This window comes from Aptenodytes patagonicus, chromosome 25 (assembly GCF_965638725.1).
Source record: "Aptenodytes patagonicus chromosome 25, bAptPat1.pri.cur, whole genome shotgun sequence".
Taxonomy (NCBI): Eukaryota; Metazoa; Chordata; class Aves; order Sphenisciformes; family Spheniscidae; genus Aptenodytes; species Aptenodytes patagonicus.
The window spans coordinates 1721240-1745687 of NC_134973.1; the positions used below are offsets into that span (position 1 = coordinate 1721240).

At 42.4% G+C, this 24448-nt stretch overlaps 1 protein-coding gene across 1 annotated transcript in view; it reads right to left on the minus strand.

Annotated features, from left to right (window-relative positions):
- Positions 1–22564, minus strand: part of AP3D1 (adaptor related protein complex 3 subunit delta 1) — a 45955-nt gene extending 23391 nt beyond the window's left edge. The window contains exons 1-9 of the mRNA XM_076359588.1: positions 22333–22564; positions 8022–8117; positions 7223–7303; positions 6357–6437; positions 4300–4407; positions 3825–3954; positions 2339–2478; positions 1991–2064; positions 68–117 (exon numbers count right to left, since the gene is read on the minus strand). Coding sequence (XP_076215703.1) covers positions 68–117; positions 1991–2064; positions 2339–2478; positions 3825–3954; positions 4300–4407; positions 6357–6437; positions 7223–7303; positions 8022–8117; positions 22333–22428 — 856 coding nt within the window. The 5' untranslated portion in view covers positions 22429–22564. The remainder of the gene's footprint in view (positions 1–67; positions 118–1990; positions 2065–2338; positions 2479–3824; positions 3955–4299; positions 4408–6356; positions 6438–7222; positions 7304–8021; positions 8118–22332) is intronic.
- Positions 22565–24448: the final 1884 nt, after the last annotated feature.

Consider the following 24448-nt stretch of genomic DNA (forward strand, 5'->3'; position numbering starts at 1 on the left):
CAGATGGTGTTAATTGATGACAAAGTTCATCACGGTTTTTTTCTAGGTTACAAATTTCAGTTCTCACCTGCTATTACTGTGTTCACACATTCATATAAGAGAGACATGGCTGAGGTGCTGAAACAGAAATCAAGTATTTTAAATAAGGAATAAAACCGCCACATTTTGAAGAATTGTCAGCAGTACCTTGGAGCCAGTTAACACCTTTAATTACACAAGAAATTGCCAGTATTCTGTTCCATATACCTTCAAACTAGATGAAAAGATTCTCACTTAAAAACTGTTGCGGGGAGGAAGGGCAACTGCATGTTTTAAAAAAAATAATCTTCTCTGAGAAGCAGCAAGTAACAGCACTGTAACACAAGGAATGAGGAAGGAAGCGGTTACTCAAAACCTTAGTACCAGTTACAGAGCACTGAAGCAATCTTGTCCAAGGATCAAATCAAATCCTCTGTGAAGGTCAAAAATTCACGCTAAGGCAGGCAGATGGAGAACCTCAAGTCTCTCTCTCCAAAGCAAACGAGTCATGCACAAACAGCAGACTCTTGACATGCTCATCCCTATAAGTGAGCAACCCATTTTCAATGTCTGATTTCCCCCAAAACTTAAATTCAAGACAACTTTTGCCAGTTGAACACACACACAGTGCAATTCTGAGGATTTCAAAGGTACTTACAAATCCTGATCTACACAAGAGGGAAACACACAAGAGGGAAACACAGTGAACCTCACAAGTAACTAAGGAGCAGACTCCAGAAGCAAGGTCTGCAAAGGTAATAAGCAAACAACTCTGGAGGCAGCAGTCAGAAGCGATACCGTGAAGGTCACTCAGCACACCATACACCTGACTCTAGTATGCTCAGAACCAAGGCAGTCGTTTCTGCTCCCTATGCACTTCATGGTGGATGGCAGGGTAGTTTGCCTTATGTGTAAGTGATATGAGATCCAAAATGACTGAATGGAGACCAAACCGAACAGGATTAAGTGCTCACAAATAATAAAATGAATGACTAATATGGGAGTTGGGGAGAGGAGGTAGAGGCAGGATTGAAGACATATTCTCCATCTTCCTGCTTTTTCTGGCAAAGTACTGTTTCTGGTGAATTTGTATCTATTTGTCACTGCTGCAAAAAATCCTTTTTAGGTATTTGGATGCAAAGCTGCTGGCTGGTCTGCTCTGAACCAGCCTTAAAGGCACACTAGGAGGACAGACAGAAATTGTTTGCCTAGAACTGCTCTCATGGCTACACGGATATCCGTTTAAAATTTGCTCATTCCCATCTATCTTCTTGCTCTGCCACATGAAGAGAAACAAACCTTTTAATTTAACAACTCATGCATAAGATCACACTTCCTTTTCATAACCGGGAAAATACATGTACTCCCTCCAAGACATCTACTTTCTGATTTCAGTTCAGAATTAGATCCAAGACAACACTACAAACCAGCTTTAACAAGGGACAAGGAAATATCTCCAAATTTATCTAATCTGTATTTAGGATGTATATTAAAGGAAGCTCTTCCAAAACACATCTGGGCTGACAAAGGCATGAGAAAGAACTTTAATAGGCTGCTTGTCATGCTGCTTTGGTGGGTAAGGCACTAACAAAAAAGTCAAGAACCAAACGTGTGCAGGTGAACAGAAGAGGCAAATATACAGCTGAGCCTTTTTTAAGCCGGAGTTTTTATATCCTCCATAGTCATCTCTGGCTTAAAACATAGTGAAAGGAAAGCAAATTGCTCCAATTTTCATGCATGCTTTGGAGAAATTCATGCTGACAGTCAGACACACAAAGATTTTCCTTTAAGGTATTTTATCTCTCTCAGGTTTTCCAGAAATAGTCCTGATATGATTGCCTTTTGATATTTGAAGCCAATATATCGAGACTCAAGAGAAAGTTCAGAAACGCATCCGCAGACCTAGCTACTGACCTACCTAACAGGCACTTCACCAATCCTGAATGAACAAAGTAACATTTGTCACACATACCTATGGATGAGGTTGGTCAGAGGCTCAATCAGTTTCTTTCCCAGCCTAGGTTCTAACGGAGTAAGAGCACCAAACTATTAAAAAAGAAGTGCAGACAAGAAAGTGATTTAATAGCTGCTTTTAAACAGTATAAAAACATGATTTAAATTGCAGCTCATTATATTTAAACCAAGCTATATTAAAATATTTTTCTCTCTTTGGTTTTGTCCACAAACACTAGAAGATATTCCTGGTTTCTTTTTATTCGGATTTAATGGTAACTATACCTCCAAGCAAGAAATCTATTTTCGCACCCAAGGTAATTTAATGAGAACCCCAATCCTGTAAAGATAGAGCCAGAATACTTGCCAGTTTTATAATTTTAATGAGAACCCAATTATTGGTTGACGACGTCATCAACTTGAAAAAGAGCGGAGCAAGGGAAAGGTAGTTTTTGGGATTGCGTCGAGCCAGCTCACAAATAACATTTACTGCAGCAGACTGCACACCTGGGAGAAAGAAGTGGGAAAAGCAGAAATCTCATCAATGCCTTAATTGTAATTGAAGTTTCTGGTGCAGAACCCCCAGAACAAAAGCAGCTAAAGAGTCAGACTTGCGTGTCCAAGAGGAATGGTTCAGCCTCATTACCAACCATGAGGTAGCGAACTAAACACAAGAATGCAAAAACAAACTGAGAAAGGATTTTATTTCATTTTGGCTATTTCGTAATATATCAGTAAGCTGGGTATCTGCTTTGGGCCCAGTATTAGCAAGAACAGGACACTGCCAGCCTCTTTCCCCCTTGACTGCGGATAGCTTGTTTGTGGGACACAGGCAACATAATAATCAATAATCCTACCCACCATAAAGTTTCCAAACGCTCTTGCTTCTTTAAAATGTATTATTTAGACATGTTTAAATACAACACAAAAATAACGAATCCTTAAACAATCTGACTGGACAAGTTCATTCCCTTCTAATTGCTCAGCCTCTAAATTGATTGTTGTCAGTTTGGAATCTTTTAATCTAGATAGTCTGGGTTTTCTAGTAGAGAGCAGTCCTTTTCGCCATAAAGCATAATCGGTACTTTCTTCCCCTGTTTGCAGGCGAGGAGTGTGTGTCTTTTGCTTTCTTTAAAAACATTGTCCCTGGAAGATGCATCTTACATGCCCACACCACATTAGTCCAGTACATGCAATCAAGTTTCTCCCTCTGAACTGGAGATCGCAGAACTGCATCGCACACGGAATTCTTGAAACAAGTGTATGGGGTTTTGGTGCAGCGAGGGAAGACTGAGTAGAAGTGTGACTATGATACAGAGCAATTGCAAATTTCCTGTGCTGCAGGTGAATTGCACTGACACAGTACTGAAGGGCCCAAACAGCAGTCTGGACTCAAAGTTTAAATTGAAAAAAAATAGAGAAAAAAAAATACTAAGTGATGTGAAACTATTTTAAGTACATCCACTGCAAGCCAATAGCTGCAGCTCTGTGAAAGAGCACAGGAAACAACAACAAAAACCCAAACCCTGAAATCAACTGAAATATTTTCAATAGCCAAGTTAAGTAAGCAACAAACCAGGACTCATTAAGTAGCTTTGTCCCATTAAGGTTTAATCCACTCATACAGTTTCAATAGCTTTGGGTTTGAAGTAAGAATTGGACATTTTAAAGAATGTATTTTTAATATGGTAACATCTGTTGAAACTCTCATATGCTCATCTAACTATTAAACAGGCAAATCAGTACCCAAAAGAAGATTACAGCATTTTTCATGTATTCTTCTCTCCACAGGCTCTAAAAGCATGTATACCTAGCTGTTCTGGAGCAGAAGTTATTTACTAAAATCCACTCACCAGGATCTGGATCTTCAAGTTTCTCTTTAAGGCGAGGAAATGCGGGACGGAGGGACTCTGGGTATTTCAAAAAAACTTTGTACATGATTAACACTGCCTTCTTCCTGATGTAAGGCTTTGTATGAGACATCTGTTAATGAAACAATTGCAATCAGGCTCTCAGCAAATTTGTGTTTCCAGATTCTTCTCAAGGTCCTTATGTCCAAAATTTCTTTCTGGGAGACTCAACTGTTTTTCAAAAACTCAGCTTTGAGGGGAGAGCAAAATACTGTCATTTATCACCAAAACTAACAGAACTATTCACGGTAATCCTCTTGAGCTAACTAAGGTCTGTAAAGGCTCCCCAAAAACCCCACAAGAACAAAGCATCAGTTTTCACATGTAGCAGTTCTAAATTTAACAGATATTTACCAGATTTGAACAATTTAACATTCTTTAATTACAGGAAAAAGTTATTTCAATCTTATCAACTCACCAGTGTCATGATATCATTTGCCAAGTCCCTGGCAAGATCTGGAGTAACAAAACAGGACAAGCCAGTCAGTGCAACTCCAGTATCATACTGGTTAGGGCTACTCAGATCCTAAAAAAGGAAAAACAGGCTCAAAAATTTAAGATCACACAGGATGTTGAGAAACAGCTTTCTCAGACCAATTTTATTCACTCCACACATATGAAGCAGAGCTCCTACTTCACGCAAATATTTGTATCAACTATTAACAGAAGTGTCCTCCATCACCTGCTAAAATACAGCTAGCCTGGGGTTTAATAATGGGCATGAGGAATCATAATTAAACAATAGGTGGATGACTGCAACACAAAAGCAATTAGAGATATCGTACCTTGGTGGTATTTTAGGAATGGCAAATAACTTTTAAAAACTCATGACATGATCACAAACATATTTAAAGTCCTAAAAACCTGGTATTAAATACTAACCCTGCTAAATGAAAGCCCAACTGTCATCAACTTCACTGGGAACAGGCGCTCTTGTCGAGTGCTTAACAGTGTCCTAGCTTAATCTATTAGAGAATGAGATTACTTTCCTTCCAAGCTGCTTGCAGCACCATAACTTTCAGTCCATAAAGATGTAACACAAGCTAGGGTGTAGAATAAATCTTATTGGTCAAGTTTCCTTGGACTTATTTGTAGTCAGTATCCTACATAGTCTTTCAGGTATTTCTAAGCTTCAGACTCTTAACAACATTAATATTCATATCTGAGTATGTTCAAGTATAGATTATAAAACCAGACCTCATTGAACACAGAGCATCACAGGACCACTCCTTAACTGCAGTTATTAGGAAACAAAAATACGAAGTGAACTGCACAGAGCATTCCCACATGAACTACCGGAATTAACTGTCCAGATTCACGAGTACACGGAGGCTGCTTTAGGAGAGCTAAACATAGCCAGGCCTTCAGGGTTCTGTGCCATTTGCATCTCATTTTAAAACCTTTTGCAGGTGGTAGGAAATTGGATTCTACTTCAAGAATAACAAAATCTACTTCTTAAGGAGCAACAAAACTTTGCAATTTATTCTGGCTTTAATGTATTTTGAGAACTGATAACCCCTTAAAATACAAAGTTGCTAGATCAATGAAACATGAAAAAGCATCTTTATTTAGGCCTTTAAGTAAAAACTCAGCACAAAAAGGAAGGAATAGCCTAGTAAGTGACTGAAATTCAGTATAATAAAATCTCCATAATAAAGAAAATGGATGGACATGATTAAAAATATGTACTTGTCAGAGCAGAACAGTTTAAAAGATAAAGGGAAAAGCACTAGTTCTTTAGGAAAGATACTGGATAACATCCCACTGATCTTTTTTAAGCAAGTAAAAGACATTTTAGCTACTTAGATGGTAAAAATGTAGGCACATCTTGTACTGGATCATTCAAGTTTTAAAGCAGTGATACTTTAAAAAATTAAACTTAAGAGCTTTAAAAATATATCTGTAATCTGAAGAATAGGAAAATAATCCTGCAACCCAATAACTCTGAAAAAATTCGAGTGCTAAAGCTCTATGAAAATGAATACAACACACTTCAGTACATTAATACAGAACACAACTTTACATATACTCTTCACCATTTTTACACACAATTATACCAAACAAGTCAAAAGCCTGATCTGTTATTGGTAGAAGAAAACGGGCCCTCACAAACAGGAATTTTGTGGAGCTAGGTGACTGCTCATTTTACTTCAGGAATGGGGACATTTTTCTTACCCATTACATTCTTATAAAGGCTGCCAAAGAGACTACTAATATTAACAAAGGTTATTGTTGTCACCATTCACTGTGATAAATAAACACAGAGAGCTGGTATGAGACAGCACGAGGGAAGCCTATGGACAGCTCCTGAGTACTTCATTCAGCTTGTGGAATGAGAGTAGACTGTAAACCAAGTAATTAGAATTCTACTTAAACACCTTTAGATTCCTAAAAGAGATATACTTCATACAGATTTGAAAATACAAGTAGGGAGACAGTGCAAGAAAAAATTAAGAACTGAAGTCAAAAGTTTACCTTTCGGATCTGATTAGTAGTCAACATAATTACATCAGTCCCTTCATGAAAGCACTGAGAGGCAGCTAGGTAACCAATTCTCTGTAAAAAGGCACGGAGAAAAAAAAGACATTAAAAGTAAGTTTAGACAACGTGTAGATGAAAAACAACTGGTAGCTTCATGAGCAATATTAAAGAGATGAACAATTAGACAGTAGGTTTGCATAACAGAAAAGACACGACAGGGTTCTCTATTTGTTCCTGATATAAACCCCCTTTTCTAATCTCAGACAAGTAACATCTCCAGGGATAATACATCTATCTTAAGGATATTAAACTAGCTTCACCTCCTCTACTTTGTTGGAACATACAGGTTCGATGACCACGAAGATGTAGAAATAAAGTAGGATTGTCAGTAGGAGAAATGGAGAATATTACATATATTTTGTCTGTGTTGCATTTAGCACAAAGCAAGAACAACACCCCTTGACTCCTGACTTTCAGGTATTAAAGCCCAATTTGGAAACTATTCCTTACGAGGTAACATTCTGCCTCATTTGGTGAAAAAGGTCTGCAACACAGAGCATGAACAAGACCTTTCAAGAAAAATTATAAAGCTAAATATGGCTGCTACTAGGAATCTTAGGTGGTCTTCACAAAAAAATACCCTGTTTTTTCACAAAAGATATTTGACAGCTATTGTCAAACATCTGGTAGAAAAAGCCTATACTAGCAGGTCAAGTATTATCCATATACTAGAAACAAATACAGTCTACTTCCTTTCCGTATTGAAGAAAGAAAACCAAAAGATGGTGTACCAATGCATTCATTAAATACAGTAATGAAACAGCTTGGCTAGTACAGCTGTAGTTACACAGAGAACTCACTTTGAATGTAAACTTCGATGCACTCATGACTTCAATAATATTGAAAGCAGCCCAACTGATGTCATAGCCCAGCATCTGTAACTGTGAGCAGAGAAGCCAAGATAACAAACTTCTGAAATAAGAGACTCAAGAAAATAGGTAAAGATACCTCAGAAAATTGAAGATGGAACAAGAGTCCAAAAATAATACTATAAGGCATCTCAAGTTCATGAGTAATGTTACATTCTATGCCACTCGCAGTAAGTGAAAGAAGTCTCAAAGTTCCACCAGAAGCAAGTTTTAAATAGTTTGCATTAATTCCAGGTACTACATATGCAGTTATATAAGCATCATTGTGAAGGGTTTTTTCCCTGGATTTTTTTTTTTTTTAAATAAAAACCAGAACTGAACCACAAAAATAATTCTTTAACAGTATTTCCCTCCCCTTCTTCTTGACAAAGGACTGCGCAAAGAGAAACAAACATCAGTTTCAAGTGCTCATGCACCTGTGTGATAAAAAACAATCCAGTTGAAAACAACTTTTTAAGTTGGATTAGTTTTAAATTGGATTAGCTTCCTGACCTGTCTCAAGAAAATAAAATTGTACCAATAGTAGTGCCAGCGCAATGAACAGAATGGGAATATGCAGCCTCTGACGTCAGACACATGTGGGAGCATTTTCACCTGCAGCCTGCACTTACAACAGTCTAAGAAACCGCAGTCTAAGAAAAGCAGGCATTCAGACCGAAGACTAGCTCCTAGTCAGCAAGAAAGAAAAAAACAAAGATGCAATTACATCGTAACCCAGCAAGGCACTTACATATGTAAGTTTGCAGACTGCATTTGCTTTCACTGCAATGTTATCCTGCTTCAGCTCCTGCTTGATCTCATCAATGCACTGGGAGATGTATTTTGCCTGAGGAAAACAAACAAAAATTTGTGCTCATTTACCAGTTTTGTAGATTTCCAGCATGTTAGGGGGGAGAAGCAGCAGAACTCATCATTTGCAAGCACCAAGTCACACACACACTATTTAGGTAAGCACTTAATTCTGACAAAACTACTCATTAACAAGAAATGTCACAGCTCTATTACAAAACCAAAAGTACACCAAGATGTTTCTTCAGTGGTTTCCCTTCTCCCCCGTCTCCCTCGCAATTACACTGTTCAGTCCAGAGCTCTAGTTTCAAAGATTTGTGAAAAAAAGGTGTTCAATGGAGATTGTGTACCTAGGGGTCTGAACAAAACCTGAGTTCCACCATTCCTAGAACACACACTAGTCACTTACCTCAAGGGGAAGTCAGAGATCACCCATTCACTACCTGTCTAGAAAAAAACTATGTCAAACGCTATTAATAGCTCACAAATTTAAGGTGGCTGACAAAAATACTATGAGCTACTCTTCTTTTGGGCACACTGTATACAGATGGCCCTGCAGATGTGCACCCACAACAGTCCTCACGCCTGAAGGGACACAGCACGAGTCTCATACGGGGTACAGGTACTTCTGGCTGTAACCCTTGCCATCCACCCCAACCACAGCGAGGACACCCCCCTCCCTGGTTCACGACTTAGATGAGCAATTTTGCCATCTACACATTTTGAGAAGCAACAGTTATTTGTATGAATTTCTCAGTAATTCAGAGAGCCAAATGTCACAATGTTTACATTTAAATATGGGTCCTTCATTTCTTTCCAAAGAATCACGTCTGTGCTTGTGGGAGGGATGTGGCAAATGCATGATTTAAAGATATCTGTACAGATTTTCCTTTAGAAGTAGGCTTAGCTCAGTCAGAGATTCTTTCAGTTCACAATTAATTATGATTTAAGTACTGAAGGTATCTGCTACAGAAATAATGAAAATTTAAAAGCAGAGAAGTAATCTCTCTTTAGAAAGCCACACATGCACCAGGGCATTTCACATTCAATATAAATAAATCAACTGCCAGGGGAACCAGGTCAGAAACAGATTACCTAGTTCCAAAATAAAATCCTGCCCGAATACCACTACCTTCCCCCCAAAAGATATTTTCAACATAGAAATCTACTGGCCTGCCTTTAATTCACATTTCTCCCCTTTACACTAAATTGTGTATTATCCCAACAATTCATTGGTCTTTTACAATGTCCTAGAGTGATACTCATGCTTCAGGTCATAAAAGTTTGCTGCTAGAAGCAGAGAATGTTATTTTTAACAAGTAGCAGGTGACAATAAAAAGAAATTGTACAAGGTCTATAGCGCAAAGAGACACTGCAATGATCCAGGTGAGGAAAGGTTGCAGCAGAATTTTAATGCAGCAACTTCACACTCCAAGCAGCAGTCATGTAGCAACAATTTACTCTGCTATCATTTAGTCTAGCGATACCAGAATTAGAATCCACCATCAGGACGCACGGTGAATACGCGTAATTCTGAGGAGCAGCAGCTTCACTGGTTTAACAGCTTCTATATAAGCAGAATAATTATCTGGCTTTTCTCTCAAACCTCAAACTTACAGAGGGATAAAAGCCAGCTCCTCCATGGCACGGGTAAGCTCAGGTGGAACCACATTTGTTATTTTGAGACTTTTAGTAAAAGTCTTTGTTGACCTTCATGGAGCTCCTGTCTGACCCATTCCTGCAGCCTATTGAGGTCCCTCAAACAGCAGCCCTGCTCTCCAGCATAACGTAACTCTAAGGTCTGACGAAAGAAAGCTGGCAAATGAATTTACTTGAAGAAATTTAAGATATTCCTAAATGCCTGTATTTGGGGTAGAAATACTATCTTTGCAATGGGAACTTTCATGTTAAGAGAGGGCATGCTAAGCACCAAACAACCCTTTCCTCTACAGAGATACCCATCTGTCCTCCTGGATATGGACGAGTGGATCACATCTGCCAAAACTGGAGATGGCATCGCCCCCAAATGCTTAACAACGTAGAGTCCAAGTGACTTCTCCCAAGAAGCAGAAGACTTGGGATTCTAAACCCATTGCCTGAGTGTGATTCAGGTCCAGACAACTCCCACGGGAAGTTTAAACTCTTGAGTTTAAACTAAAAAAACCTTCTGATAGTAGAAAAGACACACTCGATCAGAGATGCTGAAAGAATGACTTATACAACATGCAACTGATCTACAAATACATCGTACCTAGCCTTGAATTATGCACACATAAGAGCACGCTAGAACAGGGTCACAGAATCCTTCACATGTATATCTCATTGCTGCATCTTGATCAGCAAGCTCAGCACTGGTTCTCAGCGCAGAATACTAACATGCAGGTTCTCAGTCTTTATGTCCATAACCAGAAAGCATTATTGTCATTTCCCATAGCATCTACCCCAAAACTATTTAAACATTAGCATAAGCTTCCTGAAAACCTCTTGGGAGTTGAAGGCAAACCACTGTGTGACCAGGAGAGGAAAATAATAGAGTACAGGAAAGTTCAATAATGTACAGCCTGGCACAGCCAAATACAGGCTCCCGAGTCACTAGCCACACTCGATGGCCCCTGCAGCCTGCAGGCAAACCCCTGTCTACCAGTTAGCCTACCATAATGAGCAACTCCTTTAAAGAGGGTGGAAAAGTATATTACAGAACTCAGAATCAGATCTGAAACTAAAATAAGGGATTTTGAAGAGCAGAAAGAAGTCCTTCCAAAATAGCTGTACTTCAAATCCTAAAAGACCACAAGGAATGAAAGACCCTATATATAGAAAGCTTTAAAGGATCAGCAGGTATTAACTTTTTGTTAATCTCTGTGGAGTAGCACTGCAATGAACGAGCAATATGAAGAAAGCTGATCTATTTAGTCTCCCATTTAAACCTGAAACCCAACCACCACACCCTAGCCAGATTCCCTACCACATTTAACATCTACGTAAATACGAAGGAAACAAGTACGCACGCACGGATCTTTAGCGAAGCTCTTCCCCGGTCTCTGGCTAGTGGAACCGCTGACCTCTGCAAAGCACGGGACAGGAGGCTGCACAAAACATGTTCATGCTGACTGATACCCTCAGGCCCCACACTGCAGCCCGCAAGCTGTTCAATTCAGACAGCCAAGCTAGACGGTGGAAGGGAGAACAACCACTTGACGCAATGAAGAAAAAATGGTAGTCACTCAGCAAGGCCTAAATGTTTGCAGGGAAAAAAACCATTTACGTACAGGGCAAAATCTGGATACTTTTCCCAGCATTGATTCACTGATAGTTTTTGTATAAATCCTTCTAATATAGCGATATCCTAGTGTGGTAATTAAAAATAAGTGCTTCCCAGGATATAACTGGCTCAGTTTTTCCTAAAATGCTTTTGAGATCCCACGAAGAAAGGAATGCAAAAGGAAAATACTTCAGAATTCATTTATGCTCAGAGTATTTATTATAATATCAATATATTTCTTAACTATTATTTCCTTGCTAATTCTGTGACAATCTTATTTGAAGTCTTCCCAGGATGCTACTCAATTGCTCACACAGTTTGGTCAGTCAGCTGAGGAGCACTTCTAAGTCACAATATTTATAGACCTTTGGACATTCCCAGCCAGACTGCTTAGAGCAAGCAAGGCAATTATAAGGAAGCCTTTCACTCCTGGTGTAGTCGAGAACAAGCAGAGCCATTAAGCGAAAGAACACCCTCAGAATGATGGCAATCCAGGCAAAGCTGCAAGTCTGCAGTCAAAAGCTGAAGGGCATATGATAACACAGGGAAAAGAGCTGAGAGGAGCTCTTTTATTCGTGCTAGGCTGCCAGAAGGGAAAGGAGCCTTTCCCAACTCAGTGGAAAAGGCTCCTTAATGAAACACTATAGCAACCACTCGGGTGATTGTTTTCTCTCGCATATCCCTCAGAAGGAAGAAGATTACAGAAACACACTCTGAGCAGCGCAGCTAAAACCCAAGTAAAGCATGCAGATGTTAGCAGTAATTACTCAACAAAGCTGTGAATACAGCACAAAGCCGTTACTGCCATTTCTTAATGTATTCCACCAAACAGATGCAGTAAGCATTTTATGTCCATTAACAAAATACACAAGCTAATTTTTAAAATAAGCCCAAATTCCTCAAGAATTCCAAGACCTCACCCAGAAAATATGTGCATGTAAAGCAGTGCGAGTGGCTAAAATAAGAATGAAGGTATCAAGAATCGAAGACTCAATCCCTCTGAAACAGAGGGAGGCAGGAAGGGAAAAGTGGGTCATGGTAAGAAGCCAAAATGTCAGTTTACAGGATTTTTCATTTCCCAAGCCATGTTTTTTTAATTAACTTTGAAAAAAACACTAAAACTTTATTCCAAGCTCCAGCCAAGACAGAACTTGGGGTTTGCTGACAATTTCAGAGAGGTTCACAAAAGACTAAGATTTTTTTCAAGCAATGTGTGAACTAAGTGGAAAAATCACTAATCTAACTGAACAACAATTACATTCCTAGGAAATGTGATCCTGCCGTACTTTCATCGGCTGATGAGAAGACACTAACGATTAGAATGGATATCACTGCAGATCCTTTACATTAAATTTAATCATGAAAGCTGTTCATTTCCAATAGTCTTAAAGAAGCTGTACTCTTATCTCAACCGTATACCATCTTCCAAAACCAAGAGATGGCAAACTCATATTCTTACCACTTCGGGATACAGGCCAGCAAACCAAAGGCAGCAGAATCCTCCACCAAAGTCCTTGTCAGGATCTAGCCTCAACCCACTGGATCTGCTGCAGCTGATTTGAGATTCAAACCTGTCACTTACTGCAACAGCAAAGTGCTTTCCACCCAGATGAAACAGCAAAATGTCTGTGAACACCAGTCCCTATTTCTCTTGCATTTTCAGAGTGAAATACAGTGTTTTAAGGAAAGGATGATTAACAGTGAACGGCACAAGGTGCAAGATATGATCTGAGATAAATGCATAACTACACCATTCTAAAACAGAAAAAGTTTGGAATAAGTAGAACATAAAAATAAATAACTGAAATAAGCACAAAATATGACATTTCTTTTGTTTTAAGCACTGTAGGATTTATCTGTTTTTGTAGCACTGAGACATATGCTTGCCATTAACTCCATGAAATCACGTTGAGCGCAAGCACATGACGATCTCACATGAAAGGAAGATGCCCACTGCTCCAACTTCCAGATAACCAGCAACAACCACCCTTCCTTTTTTTAAATAATCTTAAGAAATACTACCTGCGGGATGCAAACCATGTGACATGACCACGATGCTTAATGCAAAAGGCAGTTACTCCACAGACACCTTGTGGAGGCGAAGCAACTTTTGAATTTGTGCTTCAAGCAGAAGATCCTGCTGCAAGCACAGCGCAGATCAGCTGCTACCTCCTAACTTAGGAAGAAGGCTGGAAAGAAATACGTATCACTTGCCAGGCTTCTATCAAAACCCCCAACAGCAGTACTTCACATCAACAAACAGCACTGAGCTACTCAAACAGAATTTATACACCTATACTTGACTATAGTACCTGAAACACAAGCATCATACCGTGACAGCACAGACTAAATCAAGTGAAGTAACAGACAAGAGCATAAAAAAGCAAAACATGCCGCTTTCCACTCACTTGGACACAGCGCTAGAGATAAGCATATGAGATGTTAACTTCTGTCATACGTAAGTAAAAATATTGTATTATTTAAATACTGTAGAAAAAGCTATTTGAGATAAGTAACATGATCCTTCGTTAAGACTACTCCATGGCTGGATAAAAGAGAGAGAATTCCAAGGTACATGCTATCTCACAACTAACTTCACTAAAACCATTAACCAAGCAAATTAGATAAGCATGTAACAGAATATAAGCAATAACTGAGAATCTCCACAGCATTCATTTAAGCAGGTTTGCAGCCACCAAAATAAAACGGTGCAGAGGGTAGTCAGGTGCAATAAAGAGCTCAGAAAACATGTTACAACTTGAAAGGCATTTTGAAAAAGCCAAGCTTATCTTTCACTCAGCTGTTGATAAACAGTATTACTACACATGTTTTAACATGTCTTAGATTGCCTTTGTTACCTAGCTTTCCAAGGATTTATTCACTCATCTTGTAGGTAGCCTTAAGATCCTAGACCAATGTACTGCTCTCATCAGTGATAAACACTGGAGGCATGAAGGAGAACCTTTGCCATTTCATTTGCAGCAGTCTTCTCCTATACTATTTATTAGAAACATGATGCACTGTCCACCACCCCCTTGTCTATTACAACCAAAGCGAGACAGCAAGACTCCTTGGCCAAACAACACTGATGGAGGAACACGAAAAGTCAATTTACACTTTCGTCTTTTCTTAATGTTTACTGAAATTATACATACCAACCGAAATTTGGCATGATGCACCATCTATCCTAAATTGATTCATAAACGAATAAAAACCTTTGAACCTTATTTTAAAAATTCAGAGAGATGCTGAGCAAGTACTGCACACCTACCAGTTTCAGAGCAGATACTAAACAACCCCAAACAAACCACCACAACGCCATAAGGCACTGTAGAAAAACACATACAATCTTCCAAACATGTACGTAACACCGAAGGATTGGATTTCAGAAAAGAAACAGATGTAGAGTTGCAGCTGCTTGTCCAAAGTGACTCCAAGCGAGACCCAGGCCAACACATGCACCCAGAGGAGGACGCTGCCCCAGACACGCGGAGCACTGCAGCACCAGCAGCATCTCTCCAAGCGCCGGGGTATTCTGGCAGTCTCCCACAGAGAGCGCCTTTTTGGCAGTTTACCCAAAGACAATTGAAGTATTTCACACAAAAGAGCACCTATGCAGAAGCTGGAGCACAGCTACGCAAGCCATCCTGGACCGCCTCCCCAGGCGGGCTAGTCTGAGATGCTGACAGTTGAGTGGGTATTAGACAGCAAAACTCAAAACAGTCCAACATAAATCAGTAAGCATGTATCATCAGCAAGGCTCTAGAGATGTCCCTTAACACATCTCCAGTCTGATCAGTCCCTTAATATAAATGTGTCTCCAGTCTGATCACAGTATTTGTTAATTTAATTGCATGGCAATTAAACAATCCTCAGGGGCCTGTGCTGTCTATATCATACCTGAGCGGACAACTTTTAAGACCAGAGAGATGCGTCAGATAAAAGTGCTTATCCTGGCAAACACAAGATGTACTCAAACTTTTATTTTTACATAACTATGCAAAAGGCTGTGCAAGTACTTTTACAATAGATTTTTCCATTTGCTAGTTCCAGACATATTTCTGTGCATAATTTCAAGCTTTGATAAAGGTAGGCTTCGTTATAAGCACGCATTTTGTTGTACATATCGGAAACAGTCCCTTCCTTCTAAGGAACTAAAGCAGCTATTGCTTCCGAGACTCAGCTGACTGGTATTAGTTCAGAGGGAAACATCACAAAAAAAGATGCTTAATAATGTATTAATACTATATCAACACGTAACACAAAATATTACAAAGATGTAACACTGATTTATGCAAAGCTATGAGTATTTCTCAGTTATGGAAAGGTAAGAAGGACAATGAAGAAAAAAGATGGCTCGTGGCCATCGCTGACTTCTTAAATTCAGTGCAAATATTTGTGTAATTAAAGTATATTTGCTCACCTACTCCCTGCTGTACAATCGTATCACTTACTCTAAACAAACTTACATTCCTCAAGGCTGAAGCTTAGTCACACCACGATAGCTAGAAGTGATATATTTTATGCAGCCTGAATTTGCCATGAAGATTCTTCCAGTGGGTTCAAAGTTTCAACACACCCACATTGATGCCTACTTCCCTTTATACACCTTTAACATATGAATCTCTCAGCAAAAGCTAACAGGTTTGAACATTTAGGTCATAAAATAAACAACAATAAAAAGGAAACAGCTAATACAAAAACCAGCACTCAACTACGCGGTCTACAAACTCCATTTGATCAGCCTACTGGCCAGTGACTGAGGAGGTAAGCCAGTACGAACCAAACATTTTTTCACGCTCAGTTACGCTTCAGTATTCAATAGGACTTGTAAGTATTGTCAGTTATTTTGAATGTATGCTTCTTATTTAAAAAAAGCACTCAACCGCCTTTATGAGCTACTAACACTACCACCAACCATGTTATTTTCCACACCTTTTACAACCATGTTATTTTCCACACCTTTTACCTTACTCAAATACCTTTATACTTCCTGCCACCTGGATTTAAGCAGACTCTCCTTTAGATTATGAAGCATTTCCATTTTTCAGCGTGAACAATCAGGGTTTTTTAATAACCTAAGGAACACAGATGCTTCTTTGTAACCGGTCCCATGACTCAGCCTTTCTGATGCACGCTGTTTAATGCTTCCCTTGCTGCTCTTCACATCACACCAGAAATGGGACATGCTACCAAAGAATACTTCTAAGTGAAAAACCTAAAGGTACACTTTGTACACCAAATATATTCACTAACCCACATCACAGAGGAAGAGGTTTTTCAGTCACTTTTGTGGACGCTGACGACATTAGAGGAAATCACAAAAGGCCCCATTTTTCGCACTCAGCGCTGGGACAAAGAGAGCTGCATCAAAAAAACCAACTCTCTGAAGATGACCACGGTACAGAAATGTAGTTAGTATCTTTATTCTGCTTTGATTTTTCTGGCCGTTCTTCCACCGGCCTCGCAAAAGGTGCAGTGTATAGGCCGCTCCATTTCTTAGGACGAGGTACCAGAAAGCTCTTCCTCTTCCGTGGACCTGCCCAGGCAGAATTTTTACTTACACGTGTGAGAAAGCGATCTGTCTGGAGCATTTCAAACCCTCAGAAGAGACAGCTACAAAAGGATCTGGACTGGGAACAAAGCTATTAGCCCCACTTATGCCACAGTCAATTAAGTAATATTTAACACAGGAGAAAGCAAGAAGCTAATGAAAGGCAGCACTAATGCAAAGCCTCAGCCACGCTCTGCTTGTAATCACACAAGAAAAAGCCCACACCCTGGCTCGTGTTCCACAGCTCCGGGCCCTTTATTTTCTATGACACAGCAGGTAAGGCAAGGACACTGTTACACTGGGCCTTGCTACCTCTGAGGCCACTACTAGTCTGCTTTTTTACCAATTGGTGTGAGGTCCTTATCCAACCTTCTTTTGTGTATTGTTTCTATTTCTGACTTTGTCTTTTCCAGCGATTCACATGCTCAAAGAATTAACAATAGCAACTCTAGATCCACTTGAAAGTGCGTGGAATAATGAGCTCCCTTCAAAGATATTAACACACATATGACAAGCAGTAACTGATCGAGCATCAGTGACTGAAAGAGCTGTCTGTCATCGATGAACTGCATGCTGCCTAGCAGTTGGGCTGTTTTTTTAGTTTTGGGCACCGACAAGCTTTTTAGCATTCCTCAAAATTCCCCTATTATCTTCTATCCCATATCCTTTACTATTAGATACTAACACTGCAATAGTGGCTAGAGGCCAAGCCGTCAGAAGACCACAGCATTAGATGGTCGTCAGCCTCGTTGACGACAGGCTGCACCCAAAAGACTTTTGTGATGTTAAAAGATTCCTCAAAACTCCTTACGCCATCATTTCATCTGATAACGTGTCAGAGAAGTAGCTGGCAGCGTGCAGTCGAGCGCAGCAGCCCTATATTTAGGGGAAAAGGTTTTTTAACAATACAAGTCCGCTGTCCTTAGGTAACTGTCACTAAGTGAGAACACGCTGCCAGTTTGGTAAGCGCGGTCTTTCTGAACAGTGAAATACATATTTCACAGCATGGACACTCAACACGCCTCTCGTTTAGCATTATATTACCAACTGAAATTAGTTTTTATTTTTTCCAACCAGAAACACTGATTGCTGCTTTCGCTCCTCCAACTTGCTTCTGTACAAAACAACCTCTTAAATGTAAACCAGCAATGAGATACTTATCACCGAACACTACACACAAGAAAATGTGACTTTTTTAATATGCTTTTTCCTGAAAGTATCGATTACCAAAAACATGAAGTGCTAATCCTGGCACACAAGCAGCAGATTTTCTGAAAGAAGAAGGAGGCAATTTTCTCAAGTTATGAGAAGTGCGCAGACATTTCGTGCAGGACTTTAACCCCTTCTCCCTCCTTAAGTGTCCTCCAGTAAATCAAAGACACTTGAAACACAGAGGGCTACGGTCTGAACAGGACAAAGCACCACATATTTAACATCTGTTTCTGTTACTTCATCATTTCAGTTTTATAAAGGAACCTCTCACCGTGGCATCTGACAGTAGCTTCCTTGCTGGGAACAACAAACTTCTTAACTGCAAATACAAAACACTGTGCAAGAGCCAAACAGCATCAAAGGATTATCCCTTCCTTTATTTCACATTCAGGAGAACATCCCTAAACAGAAATAATTTCTCAGTTTGGAATATCTTGGAAAAAATCCATTATACTTTTAACAGGCTATCGTACAAGCCATTCCCCTCTTGAGCCTGCTGTGTAACACATCCCTAAAAAGTAGGCACAAAGTGGGAACAGTTATTCCATAGGGTACAAAACCACCTAACAACAGGTGAAAGAGTCACTGCTTTCATTATCTTAAGGATTCATTTTGCAAATGAAAGAGAGAGCATGAGATATTAGAAGTGAAGGTCAGGGGAGAATGGAATAGGATCGAGTCTTTCTTGCAGGTTTGCCTTTCCCTCAAACTTTGAACTGGCACTGGGAAACACCACAGGGATTAAAGCATCTGTACAGACTGTTGAAAAGTAAACACAACATGTCAAACTAGGAAAAGATCTAATGCTGTTATGCTACCTCATTCCTTCCACACTAGCGTTTACTTCACAGAAGGATGATGCAGCTCCAATTTTCCCCGGAAGACTGGAAAATGGACAGAGTATGTCTGCACAGAAAGGCGACTGTGTTAACTAACTCCTATCCTTTACCTCTCATCCTTACAGGAGACCATCACTTCAGTTTCAGTGTTTTAAACTCAAAATAAATGGGTCAGCTTTGGATACAGACCAGAAACTAGAATGAAAATGGCTTCTGACAGGTAATTAAGCTCTCTGCAGCAAGGATGCAAGCTAAAGTGCCAGGCAGCCTCCAGTACCCTCTCAGTTCCTCTAGTGAGCTGAGGAGGACACTTAAAATTTATTGGTAAAGAGCTTGTGGCGCTCCGTTTACTTCACAACAAGCCTTGGGGTATGTGCTTAAGAGTCCCAGCAATACAGGATGAACATAGAACCATCAAGCAAGAATGCAGTAGGTCTGTTGAAAAGCTGTATTGAGAAACCCATGTCTGAACCGAGGTGACAACCATTTGGCCCATCCTGCACTACAAACACATCCTCGATGCCTCAGTGAAATACGAGATACACTCGCTTGTGATGGTACCTGCGGAGGAAGTGGAAAGGAATAAGTCTTACTGTATCCTATCTACCAGGAGAGACTGCCCAGAAAGATGAGGGGGAAAAGTGATGGCAGAATTTCCATACAATTAAATTCACAAAGACAAAAACCAACACACACAACAGAAATCAACCTTCTGCAAAAAGCATAACTAAATCAGAAGTCAAAGCAATAATCATGCCTTCAATTCCTTCCATGTCATTTTTATTCAACAACCACGGTACCTCCTTTCCAGAGACATCTCTTTCATAGAGTAATTCTTGTTGAGCCGAGATCAACAGCTGATAATCCTTGCCACCAAAGCACGCTGCTGTTTGTTTTAAATAAATTTGCTCTTCTGAATAGGACAAAGTCTTAAGCTTAGACACTTCTCTTGAGGCACACAAATGTCAGTTTAACAACTACATCCAGTATTGGAGCAACACTTAGTAGATACAATGAACAATGGAAGCACTGTAGGAAAAGGAGGAAGAATTTTTGTAGCTACTTCCTCTAAAATACTATTCTGATTTTGTAACATCACCTGAAAACTAGAAAACATCCGTGACCATTGCCTGGGAAGCACTGAATCAACACCCAGCATCTTAGTAACGGAAGGTTTACAGCACTCTTCAGCTAGCTGATCCAGAAAAAGGAACAGTCCTATGCTGTTTGCAGCCACTCTACGTAATTGAGCAAAATCTCTGAAGGATTCTGAAAACAGCCTATGCTACAGAAGACACACATTTCATCAGTGCAATGCCTACTGATCAGCTGAACACACCCTGAAGTTCGGTTTTAATTTCTGCTGTGCACATGAGGATATAAAAGGGAACTATCCCTGAAGTTACCTATTTTAAAATCTCACAACTTGTATTTCAAACTAAAGAGCTACCATCATTTAAAATACTATCATGCTACAGTCCAACCATTGTAACCAACATCAGCCTCTTACTTACAGTAAGAAATAACACATTTGCTTTGACCTCACTGATTCCTAGAGAGCGTGTATACCTGTATAACAACTTCCTTCAAATATACAGAGCCCTACAAAATTGTCTGAGGAGTATTTTTTCCTAACTCCGAAGGAGATCAAAGCCAATGCATTTTAACTATTTCTTGTCACAGACTAAGAACAAACTCAGTATGGCTTACGATGCACAGGAACTTGTCAATCCTGACTGTGTAACAGCACTCGTGCTCTTTATGAAGTCCTGGAAAAGGAGCTATTTGTCACAAAATTATTTTAGAAATGAGAACAGTACATTCAATCCTCCTCAAAGAGGACTGGTGCCACAAAGGCCTGGACCAGCCTGGACCTTCATCAGGGGGATCCTCAGAGGTTTGACAGTTGATGAAACATTTTCTGTCCTATGCACAAAAGAATAAAGCATGTTTACTAAAAGCAGCATAACAGACGAATTGGGCCTAAGCATGCTATGGGGAAGTGCTCCATAGAAATACTGTTCACCTTTTCCAGCTTTGAGTGTAACGCATTAAGCGTCCGCATAAACATACTGTTTCCACTTCTCCATGTAGTTTCCCACATTTTGCAGGACACTGCACACTTCATAGTAGCACTATCTTCCTCTGTCACCAAATCAATACCCATAAATTTAACATACACTAAAACAAAAATGTAAGTTTCCCAGGTATCATCACTAACAAATAACACCTTGTCCTGTGGACAACAGGCTTAAAAGCCATTTGAACATTCAAGTGGGTTTGGAAGTTGTATTTTCTGTTTCAGTCCAACAGTACCAGTAACGAAGATCATAGTTTCCCAAATCAAGTATTTAATTTATTTACATGTTTACAACTTTTCCAGATACTTTTCATAGCTGATACCATCTGGATATTGTACTCATATGAAGAGACATTGTAGTCTACAAATATTTTTAGCCTGTCACTAACTCCACAGCCACTCACTGATACTCCAGCAAAGCATAACTGTTAGACCATTCATAAGAAAGCTTCTAAGGCCACAGCCACTTACTCGAAGATGAACATAAACGATATCCTTAGTGCCCGTTACTTCCCAAATTACATGTGACACTTCAGTGCGGAAAGTCTCACATAACATGTTCTTGACGACTAATTATTTCACCTATACTAATTTCCTGATCACATGCCTCTAATTCAAGAGAGAATAACAGGCCACCACATCCAATTGCTTTCTGCCTACAAAAGCTTTGAAACAAGGAAAATATATCTTAGTCAGAAGCTGTACAACATGAATAATTTGAAAGCTGAATTATGACTGAACCCAGCTTTCCTGCATATCAGCTTCACAATGAAGAATGTATAGTTGACTACAGTAGTTGACAGTAGTGCAATAGGAAGGAATTCCTCTATTTCGTATATAGATGTATCAGGGCTCTCAACACCACAGCAACGCACTAAATGGGAAAGCGAGTACCAAGCGCGACCCTCCCTTATCCTCCTTTCCAACTCGTTGCTCCCCTAACGTTTTCTTTTTCTCCCCGAGTCTTTCCCTTTTGGCCTACACCCCAGCGTCATCTTCCTCGTTTTGATTCCCGCTTCCACCTTCCCCAAAACAACATCCCCTTTCCAGGGTGGCCAAGACACCCGGCTGCTTCTGGGCCTGGCGCAGCCTCCCCTGCGGGGAGCGGGGTGGAGGCAGACTCCCACCCTCCCTGACCCCCCGGAGGAGCAGGACCTGACTGCGAAGCAGGTGACAGCCAGCACGGAGGGATGAGGCGAGCCAGCCCAGGCCGGCGCGCAGGGGAGCCGGCCACGCCGGGACCCGCCGAGGGGAGCCGGCAGCCCCTCCGCTGGGGGTGGTGGGGGGGGAGCCGGGTCCGCTCACCTCGTCCTCCTTGTGGTTGCGGATTCCTCGCACGAGGTCCTGCAGGTTCTTGTCAAACATGCGGTCGATGCTGCCCTTCACCATCTTCAGCGCCATGGCGGCAGCGGGGCCGGGCCGCGGGGCCTGCGCTCGGGGCTGAGGGGCCGGGCCCAGCCGGGGGGGCCGCCGCGGCTCCTGCTACCGCTAGAGCCGGGTGAGACCAGCGGGCCTGAGCCGCTCACATCCCGGGCGGGGAGGCGGGGGACGCGGACGGTGCTCGCCCGCGGCGCGGCACAGGGCGGGCGGCAGGCAGGGGCGGCCCCGGCGGCCGCGAGCCCCAACTCCGGGCTCCGCTCGGCCTCCCAGCGCCTGACAAAATGGCGGCCGGTCAGCTGAGGGCTCGGCCCCGCCCCCTCCCGCCTAACCACGCCCCCGCGCCCCCCCCGCCCAGCCGCGCCCGCCCGCCTCTCCTCTCTCCCGCCCCGCCCATTCCGCGTTGGGCCACGCCCATCCTCGCCCGCCCCGCGCCCGCCAGCGACGGCCGCGTCACAGCTGCAGCTATCCCCGCCCCCCCGACGCCCCGCCCACCGCCTGGCCCCGCCCCCGCGGGGCGCTCCCGCGGCTCCCACGTGGCGGGGGGAGAGCGGGCCCGGGCGGCGGGGACACGCGTGGGGCCGGGGGTCCCTCCGTGGGGCTGGCTGCCGCGGGACCCCTGCGGGCCGGGCCCGGGGAGGCGGTTGGCGGAGCTCCGGCCTCTCCCCCCCGCCGTGGGTGTCGTTAATGGCTGCACAACCGAAAAAGCCAAATTTTGGCCGTGTCCCTCGTGGGGACGCAGCTCCACAGGCTGCCGCTGCCCGGGCACCGGCTGCCGCCACCCCGCGGGGAGCGAGCGCCAACCTCCGTGGACACTCGTGGAGACTTAGGCAGCCTCATGAATACAGTCACCCATTTCCCCAGGTGACCAAGTGCCAGCGTGGGAGAGCTGCTCCGGGTGACGGGTGGTGGCCAGGCGGCCACGGAGCCTCGCGGGTAGCACCACGCAGGCGGGCACAGGGCGGGCAGTGGTTCCGCTCTCCTGCGGCCGCAGCTCGTCCTCACGCTGAACACCCGCATCGTCCCTGTACGTGGGTCTGCCCGGGGGGTGACACGTCCCACTGCGGGTGGGTGGTGCTGTGGAACAGGAGAGAGAAAAGAAAACGTAGAGGAGCCGCTTGCCCACCCCACCTTTGTCTCCAGAGCAGGATTCCAGCATCTGGGAAAGGAGAGGAATAAACGGAAAGGAGCCTGCAGACGAAAAGGAGACGTGACCTTGCCAAGATCTGCTTGGGCTTTAGAGCCGCTTTACAACAGGGGGAAGGAAAAGGATTTCTGTTTGCTTCCAGTGTTTTTCCCCTTTGTTCTCTGTCTTCAGAGTCTGACTTACAGCTTGTTTTTGTTGGACCCCGGCAGAAGAACGGAGCCCGTTGGGTTTGTTTTTGTTTTATTCAGAAATAGCTCTGGACATCAGCTCCTACGCATTAGGTTTCTCTTTTTAAGGGAAAAAGTCAAAGGGTAAGAGTTATGTTCGTAGGAGTCCTCGGGGTATGGCTGACATCCAGGTACCTCGGATGAGGCGGTGGGTTGAGAAGGGGCGGCCGTGCCCACCCGCGCTGCCACCGTCCCCTGCAGCCATCCCCCTGCCTCTGCTGGTGTGCCAGTGCCGCTCTCCACGGGCCTCCGCCGAAAACCTTGCGAAAAGCCCCGGTTTTAACCCAGACCATTTCAGTGGCTCACTTGGAGCCCAGGCCCACACACCGTCACACCGTCACACCTGCAGGACAGGGCCAGGCGTGGAAGCCCAGGCTGGGAGATGCAACACCGCGACGAACTTCCCCACCACCATCACCGCTAACGAACCCTGCGCTGCAGAGTGGGAGCTGGGCGGGGGAGCTGCAACAGCACCCGAGAGCAGGGTGCTGGGGACCGAGCTCACGGAGAAAGACTCCGACAGATGAATTCAGACCCAGGACTCGATCCCTCCCAGACTGAGTTTCCAAGGATTTCTCCTCCTGGGGTGGCCTGACTTGGTTCAGCCTTAAAAATTCAGGGCAGTAATGACTTTTTTACTCTCCTTCCTCCAAACCCTGGAGGGTTTGAA